We start from the raw sequence: 24548 nt of genomic DNA on the forward strand, positions 1-24548 counted from the left end.
TCTCACCCCATTGTTTTAACCGAAGCGGCACGTTTGCACCATGTTTTAACGTATTAAAACAAAACAACAGAACACAAGAGAAGCGTCCAAAATACACCTTTAAGTTGCCCACAAAGCCCACAATGCATTGCGGTTTCCCACTCCGCTGCGTCACACGTTCGAGGGCGTGACCACACGGTCCGTAGAAGGGCTGAGAAACTGTTTACTCTACTGCAGCTTTGTGTCTCCGCCCGCTGCTGCTGCCACCCTCACTTAATCTTCCCAGAAGAGTCGCAGTTCATCTCGAACGGGCCCAAGAAGAGGCAGCATGATCCGTACAGTGTTTTCTCGGGCTCTTCCCAGACTGAGCCGGCTGTCGGTGTGTCACTACTCTGCGACGGCCATACCAGAACCGAGCACCCGACCTGAGATCCATTATAACAAGGTATAGTAGGCCAGAATTGCCACATAAATGCAAGATTGGCCAACTGCGCAATCAACAAGTATGTCATGCTGCGCTGCAGATAAGCAAAGTTGTTTATTCACACACCGCGCTGTTAACATTACGCGGGCTTATTATTTGTTCAAGTGGCTTGGAAAACTTGAGCTGTGGTCCAGAATCCAGACGCACCGTAGTTATATTTAACTTTTGATTTTTCTAGTTTGTGCGAGTGCAGGCAAAGTAGGCGCTGCTGGTTTGTTAAAGTGCATCGGCAGCTTTGTGACGAGGAGTGAAGAAACAGTTGAAAGGTTAACTAATTCAACGTTATGGAATTTAGTCCAGCTGCGATTTCAAAATCCTGTTTGAAAAAGATAAGTTTCACGTGGTCAGGCGAGGTTACATAACGTTAATGGTTAACGGCGCTTCCTTGTTACCGTGTTACTTTGTGGTGTCTGGATACATATTAAATGAGACTGTTTGGAACTAACGACACTGGAGTTAATTGTTTAGATGAAGCTCATTTCGCCTCATTGTCTGCAACATTTGTCAGTTTTATCCTGTTGTTGTGCGGGCAGTATGACTCAGAGTGTCAAGATAATTCACTAAAACGAAGGTGCAAAAAGAAAAGTAAGGAACCTAAGGAGTGGTAGTGTCAAGACAGACCTCGGTCCTTACATGGCCTGGCTCCTCACTTGTAGTTGGAAGAAAGACAAGACTGATGAGACTCTGCAGGGTGGAATTTATCTGTTACAATAGCACTTGAAAATTGATTCTAATGCATTATTTTTTGTGCAATATTAGATAATAAAGATATTCACCCTTATAGCTCATGTCTTATTGTTTTCATTGCTACTGCTGCTGTTGCACCTTTGAGGTATAATATGTTGTATTCTGCTATGTTTTGAAGGCCTACATGTGAACCTGCACACGCATGCAGATGTGTATATATGTGTGTGTGTGTTTGGATGCCTGAAGTGTATACTATACTATGTGTGTGTGTGTGTGTGTGTGTGAAAGAAGACAGGGAGTGGGAGAATTGCAACTTGTAGTGCAGTCTCTTGCATATGTCCACATGCTGACACACACACACACACACACCACTGTTAGATTTTCAAGTCAACTTGCATACATAATTTTAATTACATCTAGTTTCAGTGGCTGGTGCATACAGTGTCACTGGTGGAAACCACGACAATAGCATATATTTTCTCCATGGTCCATAAAATGGAAATGTACAAGTTGTAATGTAAAATGTAATAATGACCGATCGTAAAATTGTGGTTTTAATGAGATTAAATTGAAACATAAATAACCTTGACAGAGTCGAAATGCTTTACACAATGTTCTATAAACATTGTGTAGAAGATGAGGTTTAAATTCCAAAAATTCCCTAAATATTCTGCTAGTGGGAAAATCCATGCAGAATGCATCAAGAATTAATGTTATCAAAGAATAACATCTGCAAAAGACAAAAAATATCCCCAACAAGCACATATTAGTTACATTTTACTGTCTTAATAACTCCAGTAAGTTAGTTTCTTCTTCACTGAATGACATGTTTGTTTTGGAACAAATGCAGCCCTTATAATGATGTATTTTAATGTTTCAGCTGTTTATCAACAACCAGTGGCAGGATGCAGCGAGTGGGAAAACTTTCCCTACCATTAACCCGGCAACTGGTGAAGTCATCTGTCAAGTCGCCGAGGCTGACAAGGTAAGCAAAGTGTGTTGTGGACATTTACTGGAAAATAACATTAGATTCAAACTGCACCAGGCCGGTCGAGCTCGAACAAAATTAAAGCCCATGCTTCTGTTCTACAACATGGAGATCTGGACTACACAGAACAAGAAGCTTACAACTTGTACAACATTCACCAGCAACAGTCAGTGTCTGGCCGATCTGCTGCTGTGAATGGGATTTTCTGTTAGCGTTGCACAATATGTATTTTTCAAACAATACTAATAATCAAAAACTAGAAAATTTCTTCACAAGAAAATTTGAGTGGGCCAGTGGCGCTTGCCGGGACTCTACTGCCGGGCAAGACCCTATTGCCAGGACACTTAATAGATATAGAAATTAATTAATATAATAATAACGACTAGAAAATTTCATAAGAAATCCAAGTATATTTTTGTATGAGCAGGATAGAAACCCAGTCCAGACAAAAGATGTAGTCCCTCCATTGGGGGCTATCTGAAGGGGGCTTAAACGACTCCTTAGGGTGGCATCCTAACCAGGTGCCCAAACCACCTCAACTGGCTCCTCTCCATGTGGAGGAGCAGCAGCTCTATTCTGAGCCCCTCCCAGATATCCAAGCTTCTCACCTTATCTCTAAGGCTGAGCCCAGCCACCCTGCGGAGGAAACTCATTTCAGCCGCTTGTATTCATGGTCTTGTTCGTTTGGCCACTACACATAGCTTGTAAGCATAGGTGAGGGTTGGAACATAGATTGACTGGTATATTGACAGCTTCACCTTTCAGCTTAACTCTTTCTTCACCACAACGGACCAGTACAGCGTCCACACCACAACGGACACTGCCCGAACTGTCTGTCAATCTCCTGCTCTATTTTTATTTCTTCTCTCGTGAACAAGACCTCGAGATGCTTGAACTCCTCCATTTGAGGCTGCAACTCTGGATTGGGCAATCCACCCTTTTCCGGATGAGAACCGTGGCCTCGAAGTGCTGATCTTCATCCCAGCTGCTTCACACTCGGCTGCAAACTGTCCCAGTACGAGCTGGAGGTCACTGTTTGGTCACAGGCGCCAATAGGACCGCATCGTCTACAAAAAGCAGAGACAGAATCTTAAGGCCACCAACCTTGACACTCTCCACCACTTGGCTGTGCTGAGAAATTCTGTCCATAAAACTTATGAGCAGAACTGGTGACAAATTTCCTGTGTTTCTCTAGGAAATTACAGAGTTCCATGTCCACTGGAGTTTTAAAGCTACAACAGGTTGATAGCGTGATACAGAAGTTGTACTGTTATCCATGCCTATGAATATAAATATATGAATCAACAGAGAAGAGGTGGATTGTACTTTTGACACAAATTCAATAATTTGAGTCTTGTTCACCATTGGACCATGGCAAATTTAATTTTATTTTTCTAATCTGCACTTTTCCAGCACTGGGGAACGCAAAGATATTTCACTATGTTCCCTTGAGTGCACCAACCAGATAATGAAGTTGCGGTGTTGTATCTCCAGGCAGATGTAGACAGGGCGGTGAAAGCAGCACGTAATGCCTTTAAGTTGGGGTCACCATGGCGACGGATGGATGCCTCTCATCGCGGCCTGCTTCTGAACCGATTAGCTGATGCCATTGAGAGGGATGCTGCCTATCTCGCGGTGAGTCATTATCAAATATCAGAACTCTACTGAACCAGGCCTGAAGAAACAACATGGCTGCTTTTATTTCTATCATTCCGTTACCCCATCAGGTATAATCACAGATCACATTCATATTTCACTACATTTATTTTACAGGAATTTTCGGATAAGACTTGTAATGCAATACAAAAGTTGATGTTTCATCATAAATCCCAGCATCACTACAGAATTTTCAAAACTATCCAGTATGTAAATTTGTGCTTTTTCTGTGGTTTTGCACATCATTTAGCAAATATAAAACAATATTTACACGTGTGTAATTACAATAGAAGAAATGACTTGAATAATTCTTCTACTTCTGGGAAGACGGAACTATTTTTATTGCTATAGACTAAAAGGGGCCATGCTGAAACATTTGTGAATTTTAGCAGAATCAGATCAGAATCAGGTTTATTGCAAAGTGAGTTGTCATTTAAAAGATCGGCCAGCTGGTCAAAAATAGATTCATTCCTTGACATTTTCACTTCCATAGTTTCTTAGTAACCGAAACAACATTTTGTATATTTTCTGTTATATTAGGAAAAGCATCATGTCACACAGCATTGCAAAATTAAATTGTTTGAATGTTGTACGTAGCACGTAATGTTGATGTGCATGTAAATTTGAGATTGAGTTGTTGCCACAGGAACTGGAGACCCTTGACAATGGAAAGCCATATGTAGATTCCTACACTGTGGACCTACCAAATGTGGTGAAATGTCTCAGGTAACAAATGCAAAACACAGGGTTTTATGGCATTTTAAAGCATTACTGTAATTTCCCAGTTATTGGACTAATAAAGGATTATCTTATCTTATCACTATACTTAATGGACTGTACTTAATAACCACTTAAAGAGCTTTACAATTTGATCCAGCATTCATACGTTCACAAACACATTTATGCACAGGGAACAGAGGATTCCATCTGGGGTTCCACCTGCTCATGAGGCGCAATAACCATTCACATGAGCCGTTGGTAGCAATTTGGGGTCTTGTCCAAGGACAGTTCTATTTATGTCTGTGTAGGTTCCCAGTTACCCCGGTCATGGTAGAAGCAAAGACAACCAGAATTCTTTTAGGTTGTTGCGTCTGGGAAGCAAAGTCATGTAATGCAGCCCTGCTATAACATTGCCTTGTTACAGCTGGCTTTGGCTGCCTCAGTCCACGTGGATGATACTGTTACAATACTGTATCGGTGTTTAGTGTAATCTCAGAAGCCTTAAGTGAGATAAAGTTGCTTTACTCTGAATTTGGGACAAAGAAAACCTTTTGTGTAGCTCAGATTTTGTACAAATGTACAAAAAGAGCAACAAAGGAATGGGAAAGTTGTGGAATACTCAAAAACACCTGTTTGAAACATCCCACAGGTGAACAGGTTCATTGGTAGGACCCAAGGGGGATTATTGAAAAGCTCAGTCATTCACAAAGATGGAGCGAGGTTCTCTCCTTTGTGAAACACATGACTGTACAAAAGATACTACGACACGGGCTTAGGAACACTCTGTAAAATGATTGTGGGTAAAAACAGCTTGCTTGAAAATGATTGCTTTCTGTTTTTATTTATGTTTTACAAGGAATCCCAAATTTTTTTTGGTATCAGGATTATACTAATGCATATCCAAACTGGTTGTGTTGTGTTTAGGTACTACGCAGGCTGGGCTGACAAATGGGAGGGAAAGACCATTCCCATTGATGGAGATTATTTCTGCTACACCAGACATGAACCCATTGGAGTCTGTGGACAGATCATACCGGTGAGAGAGGTGGGAGGGTGGGGGGGTGGAGATAGGTAGGGAGGTTTGAATTATTGTACATTCTGTTAAATAAAAAGAGATATATAAAATATGGAAGGAGGAAATGGATACTGCACCTGATTTTCCCAGCTGATGGATCGGTCTACAAAGGCAAGATGATTCTAAAATTTAACATCAGAAAAAAGTAAGTTTGAAAAAAATATGCAGCACAGTTTAGATAGATAATACAGAGGAATGAAGGAGATATGAAGAGTGAAGTGACAGGATGTAGTCCTAATGGTTATTAATCTAGCCAGTGCAAACCTGCAGTTGAATTTATCCTGGACATGTAGACCAGTACTTTTCCAATAGAAGAAAAAGCCGTTTTTCTCTGCCGGCGTCTTCCCAGAAATTAATATCATTGTTATCTGACATGAAAAAATATTAATATAAGATGCATGAATATGAAAATTCTTGAAGAGCTTCATTTTCACAAAGGTGAACTCTGACCTGCATATTTGCTAGATCCTGCTGTGAATGACATTGAAGCAGGCAACGCGTGTTGGAATTTTTCTGTCACACAGGCTTCAGAAGTGAATTGGAAATGGAGAGTATCTGTAGGGTGAAAGTGGAAAATGACCATACCTTTAGTGCTGAACTTTCTCTCCTCTCCCTGCAGTGGAACTTCCCTCTGTTGATGCAGGCCTGGAAGCTCGGCCCTGCCCTTGCGACAGGGAACACTGTGGTGATGAAAGTTGCAGAGCAGACGCCACTCACAGCACTCTATGTGGCCAGCCTTATTAAAGAGGTACTTTGTTTCCTTCTTTATACTCCATCAGTTTATGTGACTTCACCAGAAAAATAGATATGATTGTCGATACAAAGAACTTTGGGAATGTGTTTTCAATTTATACAATACAAGTTTTATGCTTAACCTTTCAGTGGGCGAAAAAGATTGAATCATAGTAGCAAATTCTATACTTTGTACCACAGGTGTTCACACTCAAAGAGGGCCAGACCCTCCTGACATTTTTTTTTAAAAAATTAGATAAAAATGCACTGTTTTATAATAATTTTAATTTCAATGGCATAACAAATGGCTCAAGCTACTTGTGGTTAACCATTGTGCCTGGGGAACAGGTAATTGTGACACTTCAAATCAAATGGGGAGGTTAGAAGGAGATATAGGTTAGTTTATATTTATTCGAACAACCGTTAAGTGGTACTCGTGCCACACTAGCTACTGAAGGTACAGTGCCATTGAAAAGTACTCATCCCCTTGGATGTTTTCTCTGTTTATTGCTTTTATAAATAGAATCATTTCAAAGTGAAAAAAAGATTGCGATTGTTTTTTTTTTGACATTCCATGCTAGCTTTGATGGCTTGATGGACTAACAGCAGTTAACAACACAAGGGCAGAGTTTAGTAAAGGGTCATTATGCTTATCAGGAAATGTATTAAAGTTGTTAGTTTCAGTACTATGGTCATAAATAATACTTACTTTTCTTCCTGGAGGAGTGGAAATGTCAGAAAGAAGGCTGGCTTATCCTCCGCAGACAATGAAAATATTAAAACTATGTGAAAGCTGGGTAGTCCAAGTTTTGTTTTTATACCTCTAACAATCCTTGTACACAACGCACTTTTCACTGTTGTCTTTTCAAGTTGGATTGGGAACTCAAAGATAGTAAAGGGTATTGTGTTTTGCAGTTTTTACTTTTTATGAAGAATAAATTGTTACATGATGTTTGTTTGTACCTACATTATTCGAAGCATCTTTAGCAACTAAAGTTATTAGCACAGAGCACTTTGTTATCCTTTTGTCTTAAATGATGTAATCAACCTGCAAAATATGTTCTATGAACTAGGCAAATGTTCTGTAGTCAAGAAATATACTCTTATTAAACCAAAAAAATGGATTAAGCAAGAATGACTAAGAATCCTTCAAGTGCATAAGAGTTTAAAAGGCTTGATACAAGCAATGAATTTAAGTTCAACGTGAAGGTTCTTGAAACTATTTGTCTTTCAATTCCCTTTCCAACTTCAGGGCTTAAGTAGTTTTACAGAGAAGAAAGAAGAAAATTGGTTAGTATAAAAAAAATAGCAGGTTATTGCAATGGCCTTCTTTTTGTAAAGTGTTGGTCAGTTGTAGTGAATTCAAAATGCTGAAATTGTAGTTTTACCAAGAAAGAATATGACCACATTGCTAGTCTAAACAAATGCTGGCTTCTTCTTTCATTTAAGAATTGTACACTTTGCTTCAGTTTTGCATATTGTGTTATGTACAAAGATTTATTTGATAATAATGAGAGATTGTTGTAAGGTTTTGTTGACGTGGTTCTGGTTCCAGGTGGGGTTTCCTGAAGGTGTTGTGAATATCTTGCCTGGCATGGGACCATCAGCTGGAGCCGCTATTACCGAGCACATGGATGTTGACAAGGTGGCTTTCACTGGCTCCACAGAGGTAGGACAGCTGTCTGTTTTTTTGCCTTTTAGTTGTCAGAAGATAACATGGTGTATACCAGGGGTGCCCACACTTTTTTGGCTTGCAAGCTATTTTTAAAATGGCCAAGTCAAAATGATCTACCCAAAATAAAAATGCTTAACATATATTTATTTACCGTATTTTTCACACTATAAGGTGCACCGGATTATAAGGCGCACCTTCAATGAATGGCCTATTTTAAAACTGTTTTCATATATAAGGCGCACCGCATTATAAGGCGCATAGGATAGAAGCTACAGCAGTGGCTCGGGTTGCGTTTTGCGTCCACTAGATGGAGCTGCGCTAAAGGGAATGTCAACAAAACAGTCAGATAAGTCAGTCAAACTTTATTAATAGAATACAAACCAGCGTTCTGACAACTCCGTTCACTCCCAAAATGAATAAACAGCTGTGTTATTATTTTTCCCGAGGTAATGTCAGCGACGTAGTATTTTCGCGACAGTTTATCTTTTAACAACAGCAAGGTATAACAGGTAGTGCAACATTTTTATCACGTAGTGGACGGGAACTTTTCCTCGATTCAGTAAACACGTAAAAGAGTCTGATACCGTTACGGTAACTCAAACGTAAGTGCAATAACAATATAGTAACTCTCGAAATAGTGCAAAGCAATAACAATATAACAATAACTCAACGTTGCTCAAATGTTAATGTCCATATTCACAATATGACCAACCTTGTTCAGTTGTGAACACACAGAAGAAACATGTAAAGCTCACTTTATCAGTTCATTCCTCATCCACGAATCCCTCGAATTCTTCTTCTTCAGTGTCAGAATTGAACAGCTGGGCGAATACGGCATCCAACATGCTCCGTCTCGTCAACGTCGTCATTATCCGAGTCAGTGTCGCTGCTGTTGTCTGGTAGTTCAGCGACGATTCCAGCCTTCCTGAAAGCTCGGACCACAGTTGAGACTGATATATCAGCCCAGGCATTTACGATCCACTGGCAGATAGTGGTGTACGTCGTTCGGCGCTGTCTCCCTGTCTTGGTGAACGTGTGTTAGCCTTCCGTCATCCACTGCTCCCACGCAGTTCACAGTCTAGCTTTGAATGCCCTGTTGACACCAATATCTAGCAGTTGGAGTTCTTTTGTCAATCCACCCGGAATGACGGCAAGCACTGAATTAGTGTGCTTCACTTGTGCGCTTAAATCTGTTACTTCGGCCACGCCCCCTGACTACGGTAGCCACGATTGACCAATATTGATCCATAGATAAGGCGCATCGGATTATAAGGCGCACTGTCGGCTTTTGAGAAAATTGAAGGCTTTTAGGTGCGCCCCTTTAGTGCGGAAAATACAGTATATATATTCTGAGTATACTTTATATTTTTATAATATATGTTGGTGTATTTTGCATAACAGTGTGAACCCATATGGCACAATACAATTCTGTACATTTTTGGCCATTACTTTACTTTGATGACTTGCACTTCATGGAATCAGCCAGGGTTGCATAGTCCAGACAGTAGCTGCTGATAGCCAACCTCAAACACACTTCCAAGCGATCATCAGTCATGGTGGAACGGTATTTGGACTTAAGAATCTTCATGTGGGAAAAGGCTGACTCACATAAATAAGTTGAGCCACTCATTAGTAGACCCTTTCTTTAGTAGAAATAAATCAGAAGTCGCTAACTTGGTAATTAGTTCACCGGAGTTTGACAGTAGCTTGCGCGTTTTAGCCGCGGTGATCCCGTATGTTAAAAAAGATGAGATCTCAGACTCGCTGCACTGTATGTCAATCAAACGGCAAACACCTTAGTGAGGATGGATGATAGGCTAACAGCTATTTTTTTTAATGCCATATGATCTACCCACACTACCTATGATCGACCAGTCGATCGCGATTGACTTATTGTGCACCACTGGTGTATACGAACTAAAAAAATATCGAGCAAGAGAAAAAAAATTATGGAATGACTCAAGGCTGAGGAAAAACCTATGAAATATTCAAATGGAACAGCAACGAAAACTAACAGTTGGTACTTTGCTGCATCTCCTCTGGCTTTTATGACCGCCTGAATTCTCTGAGGCACGGACTTGAAAAACAATATTCTGTATCAGTCTGGTTCCAGCTTTCTTTTATTTATTTTTGTCAATTTCCCCCACAAATTCTCAATATTTGAGATCGGGACTGTTTGCTGCCCGTGTCATAGAATGGATATACCTTTTCCTGAAGAAAAGCTTCGACATTCCTGGCTCTGTGCAAAACGCATTATTGTCCTAAAAATAACATCATCACCAAACAGTTTGTCAATGAATGGAAAAAACATTTCTGTGTACACCTGTGCACTGACTCTTGAGCTAATGATCACCATCTCTCCTGGTCCTTTACCTGACATGCAACCCCATATTATCAATGATTGGGGGAATTTTCTTGCTTTCTTCATGTCATCTTTATATGTTTCATCAGAGTAGCACCAGACATAAGTTCCTGCATCATCTCCTAATGCACAAAGAAATGCAGCAATGTGCCATGAAATGACAGGGAATAGGACTGCAAGCAAGTAAACATGGATATAAACAATGCAGGTTTCAAGACAAATCGACTTTCGAAGTGTACGATGGACAAAGAAATGCATTCAGGATGTTTGTTAGACACAAATAAGATCCATAGAGTTTTGATGAAAAGTACTGAAAGGCTACATGAGTCACTACTAACACACCTCAGTCTCTGACCAAACCGTCATGGACCCACCCACCAGTTCACACAACAAACACACACTCAACATAACACGAACAGTATGAATAATCGGCTAAATAAAAATACAATACTAACAGTGGGCATCAAGCAGGACCACAGCAGGTCAAACTACGACTGATAGGAACTTAAGAAAAGAGAAAGCACAAAGATTTCAGAGAAGAGGCCAAGCTAGTAACAGACATTGCTGGATCATGAATGTGTACAGAATGAAAGGAGCAGCAGTCTAAGCCTATAGCAGCATAACTCTGGGCCAGCTCGGCTATCCTTGACTTTATCAAAAAGGAAACTCTTAAATGTGAAGAGAGTGTCTGTGCAATGATTTTATTGTTACCTCTCTTTCAAAATATTTTTCATCTGAAGTGTCACTATCTTTTTCTTTCCGTATCCTTCAGGTGGGTCATCTCATTCAGCAGGCCTCAGGCAGCAGTAACCTGAAGAAAGTTACTCTGGAGCTGGGAGGAAAGAGTCCTAATATCATTCTGTCTGATGCCAACAGTATGTATTCTGTCTGTGTTTCCAAAGCTGCAAAATGCTGTATGCTACTGTGATTGTTTTATTTTAGATATCCAAATGCTGCAATCACATTCTAATCATGGCTGGATTACCACTCAGCCAATGCAGGCAGCTGCCCAAGGGTATGCCTAAAACAGCAGATTCTCTGTAGGGCAGTTGTTTTGTGCTAATGTGATTTGTGTGATATGCACATCTAAAACACAGTATGCACTGATATGATGCAGGCCTTCAGTCTGTCCACCTAGAGTCCAGATCTACTCCAAGTTTCTGCCTTCTAAAAGGAGTTTTTCCTTGCCACTGATGCCAAATCCTTCTTCATGGAGCAATACTGGGTCCTTCTCTAAACCTGCTCTATTTGGAAAGTGTCATGAGATAACTTTTGTTATGATTTGGCACTTTGTAAATATTTGACTTCATTTGTATACACTGTGGAAGGATATTTACCTCATATAAATGGCTTTGATTATGGTTATGGTGGCTTGCAAAAGTATTCATACCACTGGAACTTTTCCACATTTTGTCACGTCATGACCACAAACATAAATACATTTTATTTGCATTTTATACAGTGGTATGAAAAAGTTTGGGCACCCCTGATCATTTTCAGGATTTTCCTTTATAAATCATTGGTTGTTCGGATCAGCAATTTCAGTTAAATATATCATATAGCAGACAAACACAGTGATATTTCAGAAGTGAAATGAAGTTTATAGGATTAACAGAAAGTGTGCAACAATTACTTAAACAACATTAGGCAGGTGCATAAATTTGGGCACCCTTGTTGTTTTATTGATTTGAGTACCTTTAGCACTAATTATTGGAACACAAAGTTTGTTTGGTAAGCTCATTGACCCTTGACCTACATACACAGGTGAATCCGATCATGAGAAAGGGTATTTCAGGTGGCCAGTAGCAAGTTGTTCTCCCTTTTGCATCTTCTCTGAGGAGTGGCAACATGGGAGCCTCAAAACAACTCTCAAATGACCTGAAAACAAAGATTGTCCAACATCATGGTTTAGGGGAAGGATACAAAAAGCTGGCTCAGAGATTTAAGCTGTCAGTTTCCACTGTGAGGAACATAGTGAGGAAATGGAAGACCACAGGCACAGTCCTAGTTAAGGCCCGGAGTGGCAGGTCAAGAAAAATCTCTGATAAGCAGAGGCGAGGAATGGTGAGAACGGTCAAACTCAACCCACAGACCAGCTCCAAAGACCTACAACATGATCTTGCTGCAGATGGTGTCACTGTGCATCGTTCAACTATTCAGCGCACTTTGCACAAGGAGATGCTGTATGGGAGAGTAATGCGGCGGAAGCCTTTTCTACGCACATGCCACAAACAGAGTCGCTTGAGGTATGCTAAAGCACATTTGGACAAGCCAGCTTCCTTTTGGAATAAGGTGCTGTGGACTGATGAATGTAAAATTGAGTTATTTGGACATAACAAGGGGCGGTATGCATGGCGGAAGAAGAACACAGCATTCCAAGACAAACACTTGCTACCCACAGTAAAATTTGGTGGTGGTTCCATCATGCTGTGGGGCTGTGTGGCCAGTGCAGGTACTGGCAATCTTGTAAAAGTTGAAGGTCGCATGGATTCCAGTCAGTATCAGCAGATTCTTGCCAACAATGTTCAAGAATCAGTGACAAAGTTGAAGTTGCGCCTGGGCTGGATACTTCAACAAGACAACGACCCCAAACACTGCTCAAACTCTACAAAGGCATTCATGCAGAGGAACAACTACAACGTTCTGGAATGGCCATCTCAGTCCCCAGACCTGAACATTATTGAAAATCTGTGGTGTGATTTAAAGCGGGCTGTCCATGCTCGGAAACCATCAAACCTGACTGAACTGGAGATTTTTTGTAAAGAAGAATGGTCAAAAATACCTTCAACCAGACTCCAGACCCTCATTGGAAGCTATAGGAAGCATTTAGAGGCTGTTATTTCTGCAAAAGGAGGATCTACGAAATATTGATGTCATTTTTCTGTTGTGGTGCCCAAATTTATGCACCTGCCTAATGTTGTTTAAGTAATTATTGCACACTTTCTGTTAATCCTATAAACTTCATTTCACTTCTGAAATATCACTGTGTTTGTCTGCTATATGATATATTTAACTGAAATTGCTGATCCGAACAACCAATGATTTATAAAGGAAAATCCTGAAAATGATCAGGGGTGCCCAAACTTTTTCATACCACTGTATGAAAGACCATCACCCCCCTATTCGGCCCCCCTTGAGTTAATACTTTGTGGAACCGCCTTTCACTGCAATTACAGCATCAAGTCTTTTGGGATATGTCTCTACTAGCTTTGCACATCTACAGACTGAAATGTTTGTCCATTCTTCTTTGCAAAACAGCTCAAGCTCAGCCAGATTAGATAGAGAGGGTTTGTGAACAGCAGTTTTCAGATCTTGCCACAAATTCTCGATTGGATTTAGGTCTGGACTTTGACTGGGCTATTCTAACACATGAATATGTTTTGTTTTAAACCATTCCATTGTAGCTCTGGATTTATGTTTAGGGTCATTGTCCTGCTGGAAGGTGAACCTCTGCCCCAGTCTCAAGTCTTTTGCAGACCCCAGCAGGTTTTCTTCCAAGATTGCCCCCACCACCACAGTGGGGATGGTGTGTTCAGAGTGATGTGCGCTGTTAGTTTTCTGCTACACATAGCGTTTTGCTTTTAGGCCAAAAAGTTCAGTTTTGGTCTTATCAAACCAGAGCACATTCTTCCATGTTTGCTGTGTCCCCACATAGCTTCTGGCAAACTACAAATGGGACTTTTTATGGCTTTTTTTCAACAATGGCTTTCTTCTTGCCACTCTTCCATAAAGGCCAGATTTGTGTAGTGCACAAGTAATAGTTGTCCTGTTGACAGATTCCCCCACTTGAGCCATGGATCTCTGCAGCTCCTCCAGAGTTACCATGGGCCTCTTGGCTGCATCTCTGATCAGTGCTCTTCTTGTTCTTGTTCCTGTAAGTTTAAGTGGAAGGCCATGTCTTGGTAGGTATGTAGTTGTGCCATACTCTTTCCATTTCCGGATGATGGATTGAACAGTGCTCTGTGAGATGTTCAAAGCTTTGAAAATCTTTTTATAGCCTAACCCTGATTTAAGCTGCTCCACAACTTTATCCCTGACCAGTCTGGTGTGATCCTTGGACTTCATGATGCTGTTTCTCCAGAACATTCTCTCGACAAACCTCTGTAGCTGTATTTGTATTACACATAGGTGGACTCCATTTAATCCTTAGGTCAACATTCGATCATTCAGCAATCATCAGGCAACTTCTGACGGCAATAGGTTGCACTCAGGGAAAATTCCCAAACAATACTGAGCGTTCTGTTGCACCAGTCAGCACACCTAACAGTGATAGTGCTGTGCTGTAACACCTTGGGTACACTTCTTCTTTATCACTACAAAAAGGTCTGATATCAAACTACTGGGTATCTTTAAAGCACACATGCTATCAGTTGCGACATATGCTATCAGTAGCAAGTACTGCAATGCATTACAAGTCATATATTGACAGTGGAAGAGTGCTTTAGTATTGCTTGTTTTTAAATATATTTTCCCTGTGAGAGTTATGGTTATGTTTGTAATTTCAGTGGAAGATGCAGTGGAGCAGTCCCATTTTGCCCTGTTTTTCAACCAAGGCCAGTGTTGCTGTGCTGGCTCCAGAACCTACGTCCAAGCAGACATCTATGATGAGTTTGTTGAACGGAGTGTTGACCGAGCTAAGAGACGAGTGGTTGGAAACCCTTTTGACTTAAACACTGAGCAAGGACCTCAGGTAACACACAAACTCAGTCACGGTCATTCACTGTAAATAACTAATACATTCACAGTTACTTTAGAGTAGTCTTTTATTGTGACCAGTCCAAAGAAACACCTGTGCAGCAATCAGTCTATCAGTCAGATGGATTATCTCAACAACAATGGATTTTACTAAGCTTGTGTTTAAAACCTGAGAGAAATTTCTTTTAATTGAATCTTCAATATAAATTAATTCCACTTTAATTCTAGGTAGATGAGGAGCAGTTCAACAAGATTCTGGGATACATTAGCAGTGGAAAAAGAGAAGGAGCCAAGCTGATGTGTGGAGGAGGAGTTGCTGCAGACAGAGGATACTTCATCCAACCAACTGTGTTTGGCGATGTCCAGGACAACATGACCATTGCCAGAGAGGAGGTAGGATAGCATATAAGATTTAAAATGACAGCTCTAAAATGACAACGAAATAAAGTGACATAGAACACACATTATTATATTATTTTGTTTTTATGAATGCATTCAATGTGTCATAATTAATTTCAAAATCATTGGGTGTTGCTGATTCTAGCTAAAGGTAGTGCAGTCAACAGGAAATATTAACTGTTGACCTCACATCTGCTGACCCCAGGTCTGGAAGCTAGTGGGGAGAGAGTAGCATCCCCAAATGTGAGATGCGTCCCTTACTTTGATTCTCCGAAGTCTCATCACTTGCTTTTTAACTAAAAATAGATAGAAAATAGAATATATATAAATAAATTTAATTTATGGTGAGTGGGCGGACACATTTATGCTTTCATGCTGGCCACAGTCATAGTCTTGGCCAGGTCTGCACATTTCATGATAAGTAGGTATTAATTACCTATGTATTTTGAAAGTATTTTGAAATTCCAGCCAAACCACCACATTTACCTCGAAATTTAACAGTTTTAATCCACCGTTTTCTGAAAAGCCTTTAAAAATGCCTGGTGATCTTCTGTGTGTTTCTTTGTCCCAGCTGCAAGAGAATGTCATATAGTAGTGTTAAAGAGACCATATTCAGAGTGGTCATTTTGACATGTCATCGCAGGGCAAACAGGTGTACTAGAGATGTATCTTGGTACCTGTGGTCAAACTGATTTTGACAGGTCCCCCTATCCAGTGAGAAGCTTCCATGTCATCACCCAAAGATCTCTCCTTTCAGCAAATGAGAGAGTGTCGTTTGACTCTAAGTCCCACCTTAGGAACCAATGTGTGCATGCCACATCATAGACAATTGTGGAATTGTGAGCCAATGAATGCAAACCCTAAATAACTGAGACACCAATGAGAGTAGAGACTAGCAGGGTATTTGTGGAATATGAATGCTACTAGGGCAGAAAAAAAATGCCGTTCACCATGCCTAGAACAAAAACCTTTCACAGCAAAGGAGCCAAGAAATTACAAGCCAGGAACACTCCCATGTCTCTGCGAGTGCCTGGTTCCTCATCGCTCATTTGCAAGACGCCTGCAACGATCTTTAAACAGTCTGGGCTCTTAAAAGAAACGTACTGTATGTGTGTCGCACCCAGAGGCCTCCGTCCAAGTCTCTGCTGGAGGAATGGTCTTTGAAGCCTCATGGAATGCACGGATGCTGGGGCTATGTGTTCAAATATGAGGCGGGCGACCTGTGCTTGTTTCAGCTGGATGAGGGTGAAACCTCGAGAGCTCTGACAAACGTGGCTACACTGACTTTCATTGACTGTTGCCACAACATTTGTTGGAGAGTAAGCAGGCCTCGACTGAAGAAGAAGAGCAACAACAACCAACACCACCAGAATGACTGGGACTGGGACAACATGGAGTATCTTGGCCTCTGTCAGGATGGCAGACAAGTGCCAGCCAAAGCTTTCCAGCCCCAGTTTAACAAGGGCATCAAGGGTGGTCAGACAGTTTCACAACATTGTTCATTGCATCTCAAAGATTTGCCTCTGCCTCCTCTTGGAAGAGGATGGCAAAGCTACCTTATTAGTGCAGCTCTGTATCATAGTCTGTACAGTGGGTGGCAGCTGCTGTACCCACACTGATGTGCGGTCATCACCACTCTCACTGATGCAAGAGAGAGGCTCGTCCGATGATGGCCCCCACATCCACAACTGACATATCAGTGCCACGTCGGTCAGGAGAGGGAGGCTCGGGAGGGAGTGGCGTCATCGTCCAAGGTCACATCCAGAAGTAAGAAATGTACATCAAGGAGCAGGTTGTGCTGAACCACACGCTCATTCCCTTCATGATCTCTTATCCGGTAGATATGAGAGCAGGTTTCCAAGCTGCTCCAAGGGGCTCTAACATCTGGCTCTGAGGTCTTACTGAGGACACATCAGTGTGCAGTTCCTCACATGGCTGTGTACATCTTTTTTCCATATCATACCAGGCGAGCCAAAGAGAGTGTGTGTGGCTGATGGAGGACAAAATAGAGGAGACGCCATTCTCTGACATGGAGACATTAGCATCAGAGAGAGAGAGGGCTGTCTATAAACTGGGTTTGACAGGTCAGACAAAAGGCATCCTACAGAGCATCATCCCTCACATCACAAACTTGCTCTGAGTATGGCTCTGACAAAAGCCGCTGAGTCAAGGGTTTCACAAATGCATTCAACTTGCCAGGCACACAGTTGATCTCAAAGCAGCATGGCGCAAGCTTAGCATCCCAGCGCTGCTCACAGGCATCCACTTTTGGCCTGGTTAAGATGTATGTGGAAGGATTATTATTGGTCCAGGCAATAGAACAGAATGAATAGAATGGAATAGAATAGAATAGAATGAAAGTCAGTGACTGAACATATCACACACAGCCCCCTTCAGCACCAAGAACTCAAGCCTGTGAGCAGGGTATTAAGCTTGGCTTTAACTGAAAGATTTGCTCGCAAAGGCTACAGGTCATGCCTTCGCCTCATCAGCTGGGACCTGAGGCAAAATAGCACCCAGGCCATCCATGGAAGCATCAGTCAAGAGACTGAACGGCCTTTCAAAATCTGGATGGGCCAGTACCACACAGTTCAAGGGTGCTGCCTTGACCTCCTCTAGATCTCTCTCACATGCAGGCATCCAATCTGAGGTGTTAACTCATGGTAGATCCCCATCACATATCACATCCATGGCCCTTAACTCTCCTCTTTTGACCTACTGTAAGAACAAAGTGGTTTTGCAATGTGAGATCATGCTGGAATGAAGTGCTGGTAAAACAGCACCATGCTGAGAAAAGATCTCACTGTCTGCTGAGATGAGGTGCAGCCATCAGGATTCATTAGGCCTTCCTTTTGGAAGCCAGAAATGGCCTTCACTTTTTCCTGGTCTACAGATACACCACATGGCCTATGAATCTCACAGACCGCTGGCCCTCAGGCGACTGAAAACAATCTCCAGCCTTGCCAGTTCCCCCTCTTTAGAATGTGCAAACACCAACAGATCATCCAGATAGCAGAGAAGGCAGGAAAAGTTCAAATCACCAAAATCATCACCAGCATCATCCTCATCATGGAATGGTGGATTATTGCACACATAGAGGCCCAGGGGAGTGGTGAAGGCTGTGTATTGGGGGGGAGGGGGGTTATTGTAAAACCCTGGTATTAGATCCATGGTACTGAAGATGGTACAGCCAGGCAGTCAGCCTGAATTGTATTAATATTGTATGTAAGTGTATTCACTGGTGGACTTACTGATAATGCCTTTCATCTCCATCTCAGAAAGCACCTCTCTCAGCTTCTGATGCGCTGGTGGCACCCGGTGATAGGGGAGCCTGAAGGGGCAGTCTTCTGTGAGGTGGTTACAGTGGACAAAATCTTTTGCCTCACTACAGTCCAGCTTGTCCTGGGAAAACATATCTTGATAGGCCAACAAAAGCCTAGCGATTTTTCTTTTCCATTCGTCACTTCACAACTGTAGATAGACTGTATCAGTTAAACCACAGTCCTTCAGCAGCTTTACAGGGTCCTGCACCAGTTGTGACAACACTGGTGAATCATCAGACCGTGGGTTTTGCACAGACCCTGAGAAAAGGACAAATCCTCAACTACAATACATGGAAACACATCAGCAACCTTGGCATTGCGCCTCAGTGTAACAGGCTTGTGGGAGGGATTGAGAGCCTTCAGTGGAACCCAGCAGTCACCCCACATAGGTGTTAAAACCCACTATTATGTTTCTTGGGATGGACCAATCAGATGACAGCTCCATAACCACAGTGTTCCCTGGTGAAATAGGAACAGAGGTTGGTAACTCCCCCAAACAGCATACTCCTGGCGAATGAGTAAAGTGCCAGCCTGTCTCACCTTAACTGTACCGATCCTGTCTGGCAACTCAGGATCCAACCGATGTGAAATACAATACAGCAGCCGGAGGATCTGTTCATATCCTGGACCTGTATTACTGGATGATATGAGCTCCTACTATTTTAGGTCAGACTTCATTTTTTAATGATATGCCGGAGCACATTGTTCCCAATGATCAAGTCATCTCTTTGACCTGGCACCAGAATCAAATTGGCACCACAAATCTGAATCCATAAATCTAATTGCCCGAATCATAAATGCATTTTGGTTATGTGAGAAGGCCCCCACAGCCAACAAGTGCCACACCCTCCTGAACAGCCCAAGGGTTCAAGGCAATGCCAGCAGCTCTCAGCTTACACTCTAGTTGTTCACTCAGTGTGCATGACATGTATCCTCTCATTGTGAAGTGGTCACTAACTGATACTGGCGCATTAGACAACTCACTTGCCCCATCAACTCTCTGTGACCCCACTAAAATCACTGTCTTGTCGTCAGGTAGGTTCCCACAGCATTCCATGTACAGCAAATGTGGGTCATGTACATCTGTGAGGGTTTGTCAACACTGCCTGTGCAGCCCCTCTCATCACATGGGCTGGCTTGTTTAAACCACCACTAGTAGGAGTAGGAACTGACTTGACTGTACACTAAACAGCCTGAGTGCAGTCACGTTTCAACTGCCCTGAGTTGAAGCAGTTGAAGCAGTGTGCATGAATTGTGTGGTCTTTGGAGTCGCAGGGGCCACGCTGAAAATTCTGACCGCCATGGGGACGGCCAGGTGGCTGGCGTCCGCGATGGCCAGTGGTAAGAGATGCAGTGCACATGGAGATAGCTTTATCAAACATATCTACCATCTTATGAGCAGCAGGTTGAAAAGCAGTGGGGCTGGGAGTAGTTGTATTACGTCTTAAACTCACCACTGTTCATCAAAATTAGGTATATATATCTATATATATATAGATATATATATATGTATAATAATTTAAAAAGAAAAGTATTCTACTTTGTCTATTTCTCTTGCATCATTATGCACAGTGACTCAGTACACATTCTTGCCTACGCTCTTACATATCTGTACTCAGCATTTAACTATATTTCCTCTATTTATGTTGTTTTTTGTTTGTCTGGGTCAAATAGCTGGTTCATAAATTCCTGTGGATATGTGGCTGAATGGGGTGATGATGGGGATGTAAAAGTGTTTGCTTGTGTTACATATTGATAGAATTGATTTTAAGTTATCTATCTTTTTTTCATTGTTTTCTGTCATGTTTTCTCTTGTAGATTTTTGGTCCAGTGATGCAGATCCTGAAGTTTAAATCACTGGAAGAGGTCGTGACAAGAGCCAATGATACCAAATATGGTTTAGCAGCTGCTGTGTTTACTAAGGACATTGATAAGGCCAACTATATCTCCAATGGGCTCCGTGCTGGCACAGTTTGGTAGGCGTGCTATTGCTAAAACCATTATTAATCAATCAAACAAACTTTATTATCATACAAGAACAGTGTAGCTCAAAGTGCTTTACACAACGAAAACACCCTTTATCCTGCAATACTTAATGTTACTGACATAATAATAATAGCAGTAGTAGTCAGAGATAATCATGAACAAAAAGAAAGCAAATTAAATGAAACATGTAAGCAAATTACAGTAAATTTGCTAAGGAGAACTGCTTCACGAGTGCAGTCAAAAACAGGTGCTCTTTGGATCCAAGGACTTGTCATGAGGCTAAAAAATTAGAATAATTAGACATATACTTTGCCTTGTGAAACCCTTAGATGGACATAGCACCTACACGTTTCGACTCACTGTCTACATCAGGGAATTTTTGCCGAGCAGTGTGCTTTTGAGGGGCCAGTGGCCCCAACCAGAGTAAAAGTCTAATCTCCCTCTTTTTGAAAAAGGTTGCCATGCAACAATATGTAGGTTTTGAGCACACCCTCTCGTAAAATAGCAAAATTTCTCCAAATTCAAATGATGTGTAAGATCTTTATTTCATATCTTTCCATGTAAACAGTATGAGTCATATGTTTTTTGCCTTGTGTCTATGATATATGTCTTGTTGAGCTACTCCAAATACTGCAGTAGACGTAGAAGCTCCTTTGGGTACAACCAAAACATCTATTTAATTTTTCAATTCAGTTTATTTATATAGCGTCAAAAGTTATTTATGATACTTGACACTGTGAGCAGGTATAGGCCATGCCCAACATTCTGCCATGAGCAAGCACTTGGTGACAGTGGCAAGGAAAAACTGCCCTGTAGAAGGCAGAAACCTCTGAGAGGGAGAGAAAGGAACAACAGCAACAGCAATAATACCAGAAGTATTGGAACTATAGATAATGATGATGATGAAGTATTCAGAATCAGAATTCCTTTATTTATCCCCGAAGGGAAATTCTTAAAGAAGATACTATGGTGATTATGATAACAATAGTAGCCTAGTAACAATAATAATAATAGTAGTAGCTGTAGTCATAGTAGTAATATCATTACTACATATGAATCTTTTTAAAATATTTATTGGCAAAAACCTTTTTTTCTGGACAAGACCCAAACAAATGTAGAATGGTCACTAGGCATGAACTTAGCCAGCTTTTGTTTACACAGCTGAGGACAGCTGTGCTTCAGTTAGAACCCCAAAATCTGTGGAACTCTTTGAGCTCAGACACTCTTCAACTTCTTACAGATGTCCTTATGCACTGTTGAATCTTGATAATAACAGTCCTAAACAGTCTCATCTGGAAAGAAAAATTACTGCAGCAGCCATTGAAGACAAGAATCCAGGTTTTTCTAACATGGGTACCTAATATTGTTATGGTAATATGATAAGAGACAACAGATATTTTTATGATTGCATGGGGATACCAAATAGTAAAGGCCTGTTTATTTGAATTTGTTCTTACCAAATGTTCCATGTCACTTTTCTGAATTCTGTATTCAGGTTTTGTGTATGAGTTGTAACCTGGTGTTCAGGTTGTGATAAGTTTTACAACAAATGTATATTTAGCACATTTGTGTTTTACATCATTGGAGTTTATGTATTGTTAATGTTGCCTGTATGTGTGTGTGTGTGTGTGTGTGTTTCCCTCTGCAGGATTAACTGTTATGACGTTTTTGGTGCTCAGGCTCCATTTGGAGGCTATAAGGCTTCGGGTAATGGGAGAGAGCTTGGACAGTATGGCCTGGACAACTATACGGAAGTGAAAACGGTAAACACTAAAAAGAAACCATCATATAAATGTGTATAAAAGGCTTACCAGATGAATGTCTCTAAATCAGCTCTTCTTGTCAGTATGCACACTTAAGGCTAACCTGCCAAAATGTAAATTTGTCAGTTTAGTAGTGATCAGTCATCTTTAGCAACATAATCAGATGTGATCTACCAGTAATTTGTCCACATCACAATCTGTAAATATATCGAGCTTCTTGAGAATATAGGGGTGGGATACATTTAAATACTATTACAGTGTAATGTTGCAATAAAATTGTAATTGTCTTGATATAGTGCACAACAGTTAATTAAAGATCATCTTGAAATCCTGAAATTCTTTTTGTCTGTGTTCGCAGGTGACAATAAAGGTGCCTCAGAAGAATTCTTAGACGTGCAGTGAGCCCATTCGACAGCTGAATGCTGACAACCAAAACATATTGGACTGTGATTTTCTGCTGCTTGGGATCTGTGTGGAGTAATTCTACTTCTGCTTGTCATTTCATGCACAGTACAAACCTGTTGAAGCAAGGAGGAAGGAGGAGCATTTGCATTAGAGCAGAAAGACTTTTTTTTTTTTTTGCTGTGAAAATGTACCCACCCACATGTAAAATAAATAAAATAGTTGCATAGAGGTGAATAAATTACTTGCCACTCTGCTGACAATTTCTCTAACACCAGAATATGGAAAACTTTCTTTGTGATTCTACTCTCCATACCTTAATATTAATCATCATAATCATCAAACTATAAAGTCACTATCTGTGTTTCCAATCTGTGGGCTTTGAGAAATTTCAGACTGTTCATAATAAATGCATCTGAGGCACTCGGCTTGCTTTGTCAAATTTGTAAATGGTAAATTTACCACTCAAAGTGATTACAACACATGCCATATTCACCTATTCGCACACATTCATGGCAGAGGCTGCACAGGAGCTTTTCAGCACTTCCTCAGTGCCCCATGATATTTCTAAACTCAATTGTGCACACACCAATCAACAACTATGAGGAGCAATTTGGGGTGCTGTACCTTGCCCAAGAACACTTGAACATGCAGCTGGCGTGGGGATTAAACTACTTACCTTCCAATTAGCGGACAACCTGCTCTACATCCTTAGCCATAGGAGAAAGTGTTGAATGAGGAGCTTACTTATAAATGTTTCAGTCAAATTTGTAGTTTGTATTGCAGTTTCTTGAGTTAAAATGTTAAATGCGTGACATGGAAGGTAAGGCTTTAAGAATGTGAAAAGACAAACATGAGACCAAAGGAATAAAAGTGTTCAACAATGTAAATGTGAGCACTGAGCTGTATTGCATAACAAAAGAATAAGCAAAAGCTTTTATATAAATGGTAAGAATTTCTCAAATATTTTGAGTTGCCAGTTAGACTGTGTAATGAATCAAATCCCTTTACATCATGCAGCATGGAGAGGAGACCCTAGAATGGGGGCTGTCTGAAGGACTTCCAGAGTCACTTGCTTTGATTCAGTTAGTCAAACATTCAGGTGTTGGTCAAGAATTTCCCTTCAGGGATAAATAAAGGAATTCTGATGCCTTTCTCGGTACAATGAGTCCTGTTCATTCTGACTGTTGACTGTTAGCTGATTTTGATCCGACTCCCTCACATTATGATTCTGTGTCAACACAGAGATTCACATGAACTTAACCAAATCAATACAACACAGCAACACAATATATTTGGGAATTGGTAATAGTTTTCTAAATAATTCCTAAGTAAAACATTATTCATTTTACAGGTACTCCGTTGGAAATTGAAATTGTATAACTTTTCTTAATGAAGAAAGGAAAGGCATTAAAAAATGCAATTATACCAAGCTTTCATCTGAATCACTTTCACTGTGTAGGTTTCCTGGGGCCCACTCTGACAGACAAATCTGGTTCATTGCTTGGTTTAAATGGTATTTTAATACACAAGGGTGTTTTTCTCCACTAACTACCCTGCCTATCCATTTATATAAGTAGTTACATGCAAGTAAGTACACGGGTACAAAACAATACCATAAA

At 41.0% G+C, this 24548-nt stretch overlaps 1 protein-coding gene across 1 annotated transcript; it reads left to right on the top strand.

The window, feature by feature from the left end:
- Window positions 1-218: 218 nt before the first annotated feature.
- Window positions 219-23349, top strand: LOC124064669 (aldehyde dehydrogenase, mitochondrial-like). The gene is made up of 13 exons (XM_046399318.1): window positions 219-424; window positions 2031-2135; window positions 3633-3773; window positions 4441-4520; window positions 5439-5550; window positions 6209-6337; window positions 7877-7990; window positions 11131-11233; window positions 14864-15048; window positions 15282-15446; window positions 20594-20751; window positions 22410-22524; window positions 22883-23349. Exons 1-13 carry the CDS (start codon window positions 308-310, stop codon window positions 22913-22915), a joined length of 1557 nt encoding a protein of 518 aa, XP_046255274.1. The 5' UTR covers window positions 219-307; the 3' UTR covers window positions 22916-23349.
- The last annotated feature ends 1199 nt before the right edge of the window (window positions 23350-24548 follow it).

This window comes from Scatophagus argus, chromosome 9 (genome assembly GCF_020382885.2).
Source record: "Scatophagus argus isolate fScaArg1 chromosome 9, fScaArg1.pri, whole genome shotgun sequence".
In the NCBI taxonomy this organism is placed as follows: Eukaryota; Metazoa; Chordata; class Actinopteri; family Scatophagidae; genus Scatophagus; species Scatophagus argus.

Coding starts and splice junctions, on each gene's coding strand:
- LOC124064669 (XM_046399318.1), top strand. CDS start 308: ATGATCCGTACAGTGTTTTCTCGGGCTCTTCCCAGACTGAGCCGGCTG. Junction 15,049..15,281: donor ACACTGAGCAAGGACCTCAG/GTAACACACAAA, acceptor CTTTAATTCTAG/GTAGATGAGGAGCAGTTCAA. Junction 22,525..22,882: donor ACTATACGGAAGTGAAAACG/GTAAACACTAAA, acceptor CTGTGTTCGCAG/GTGACAATAAAGGTGCCTCA.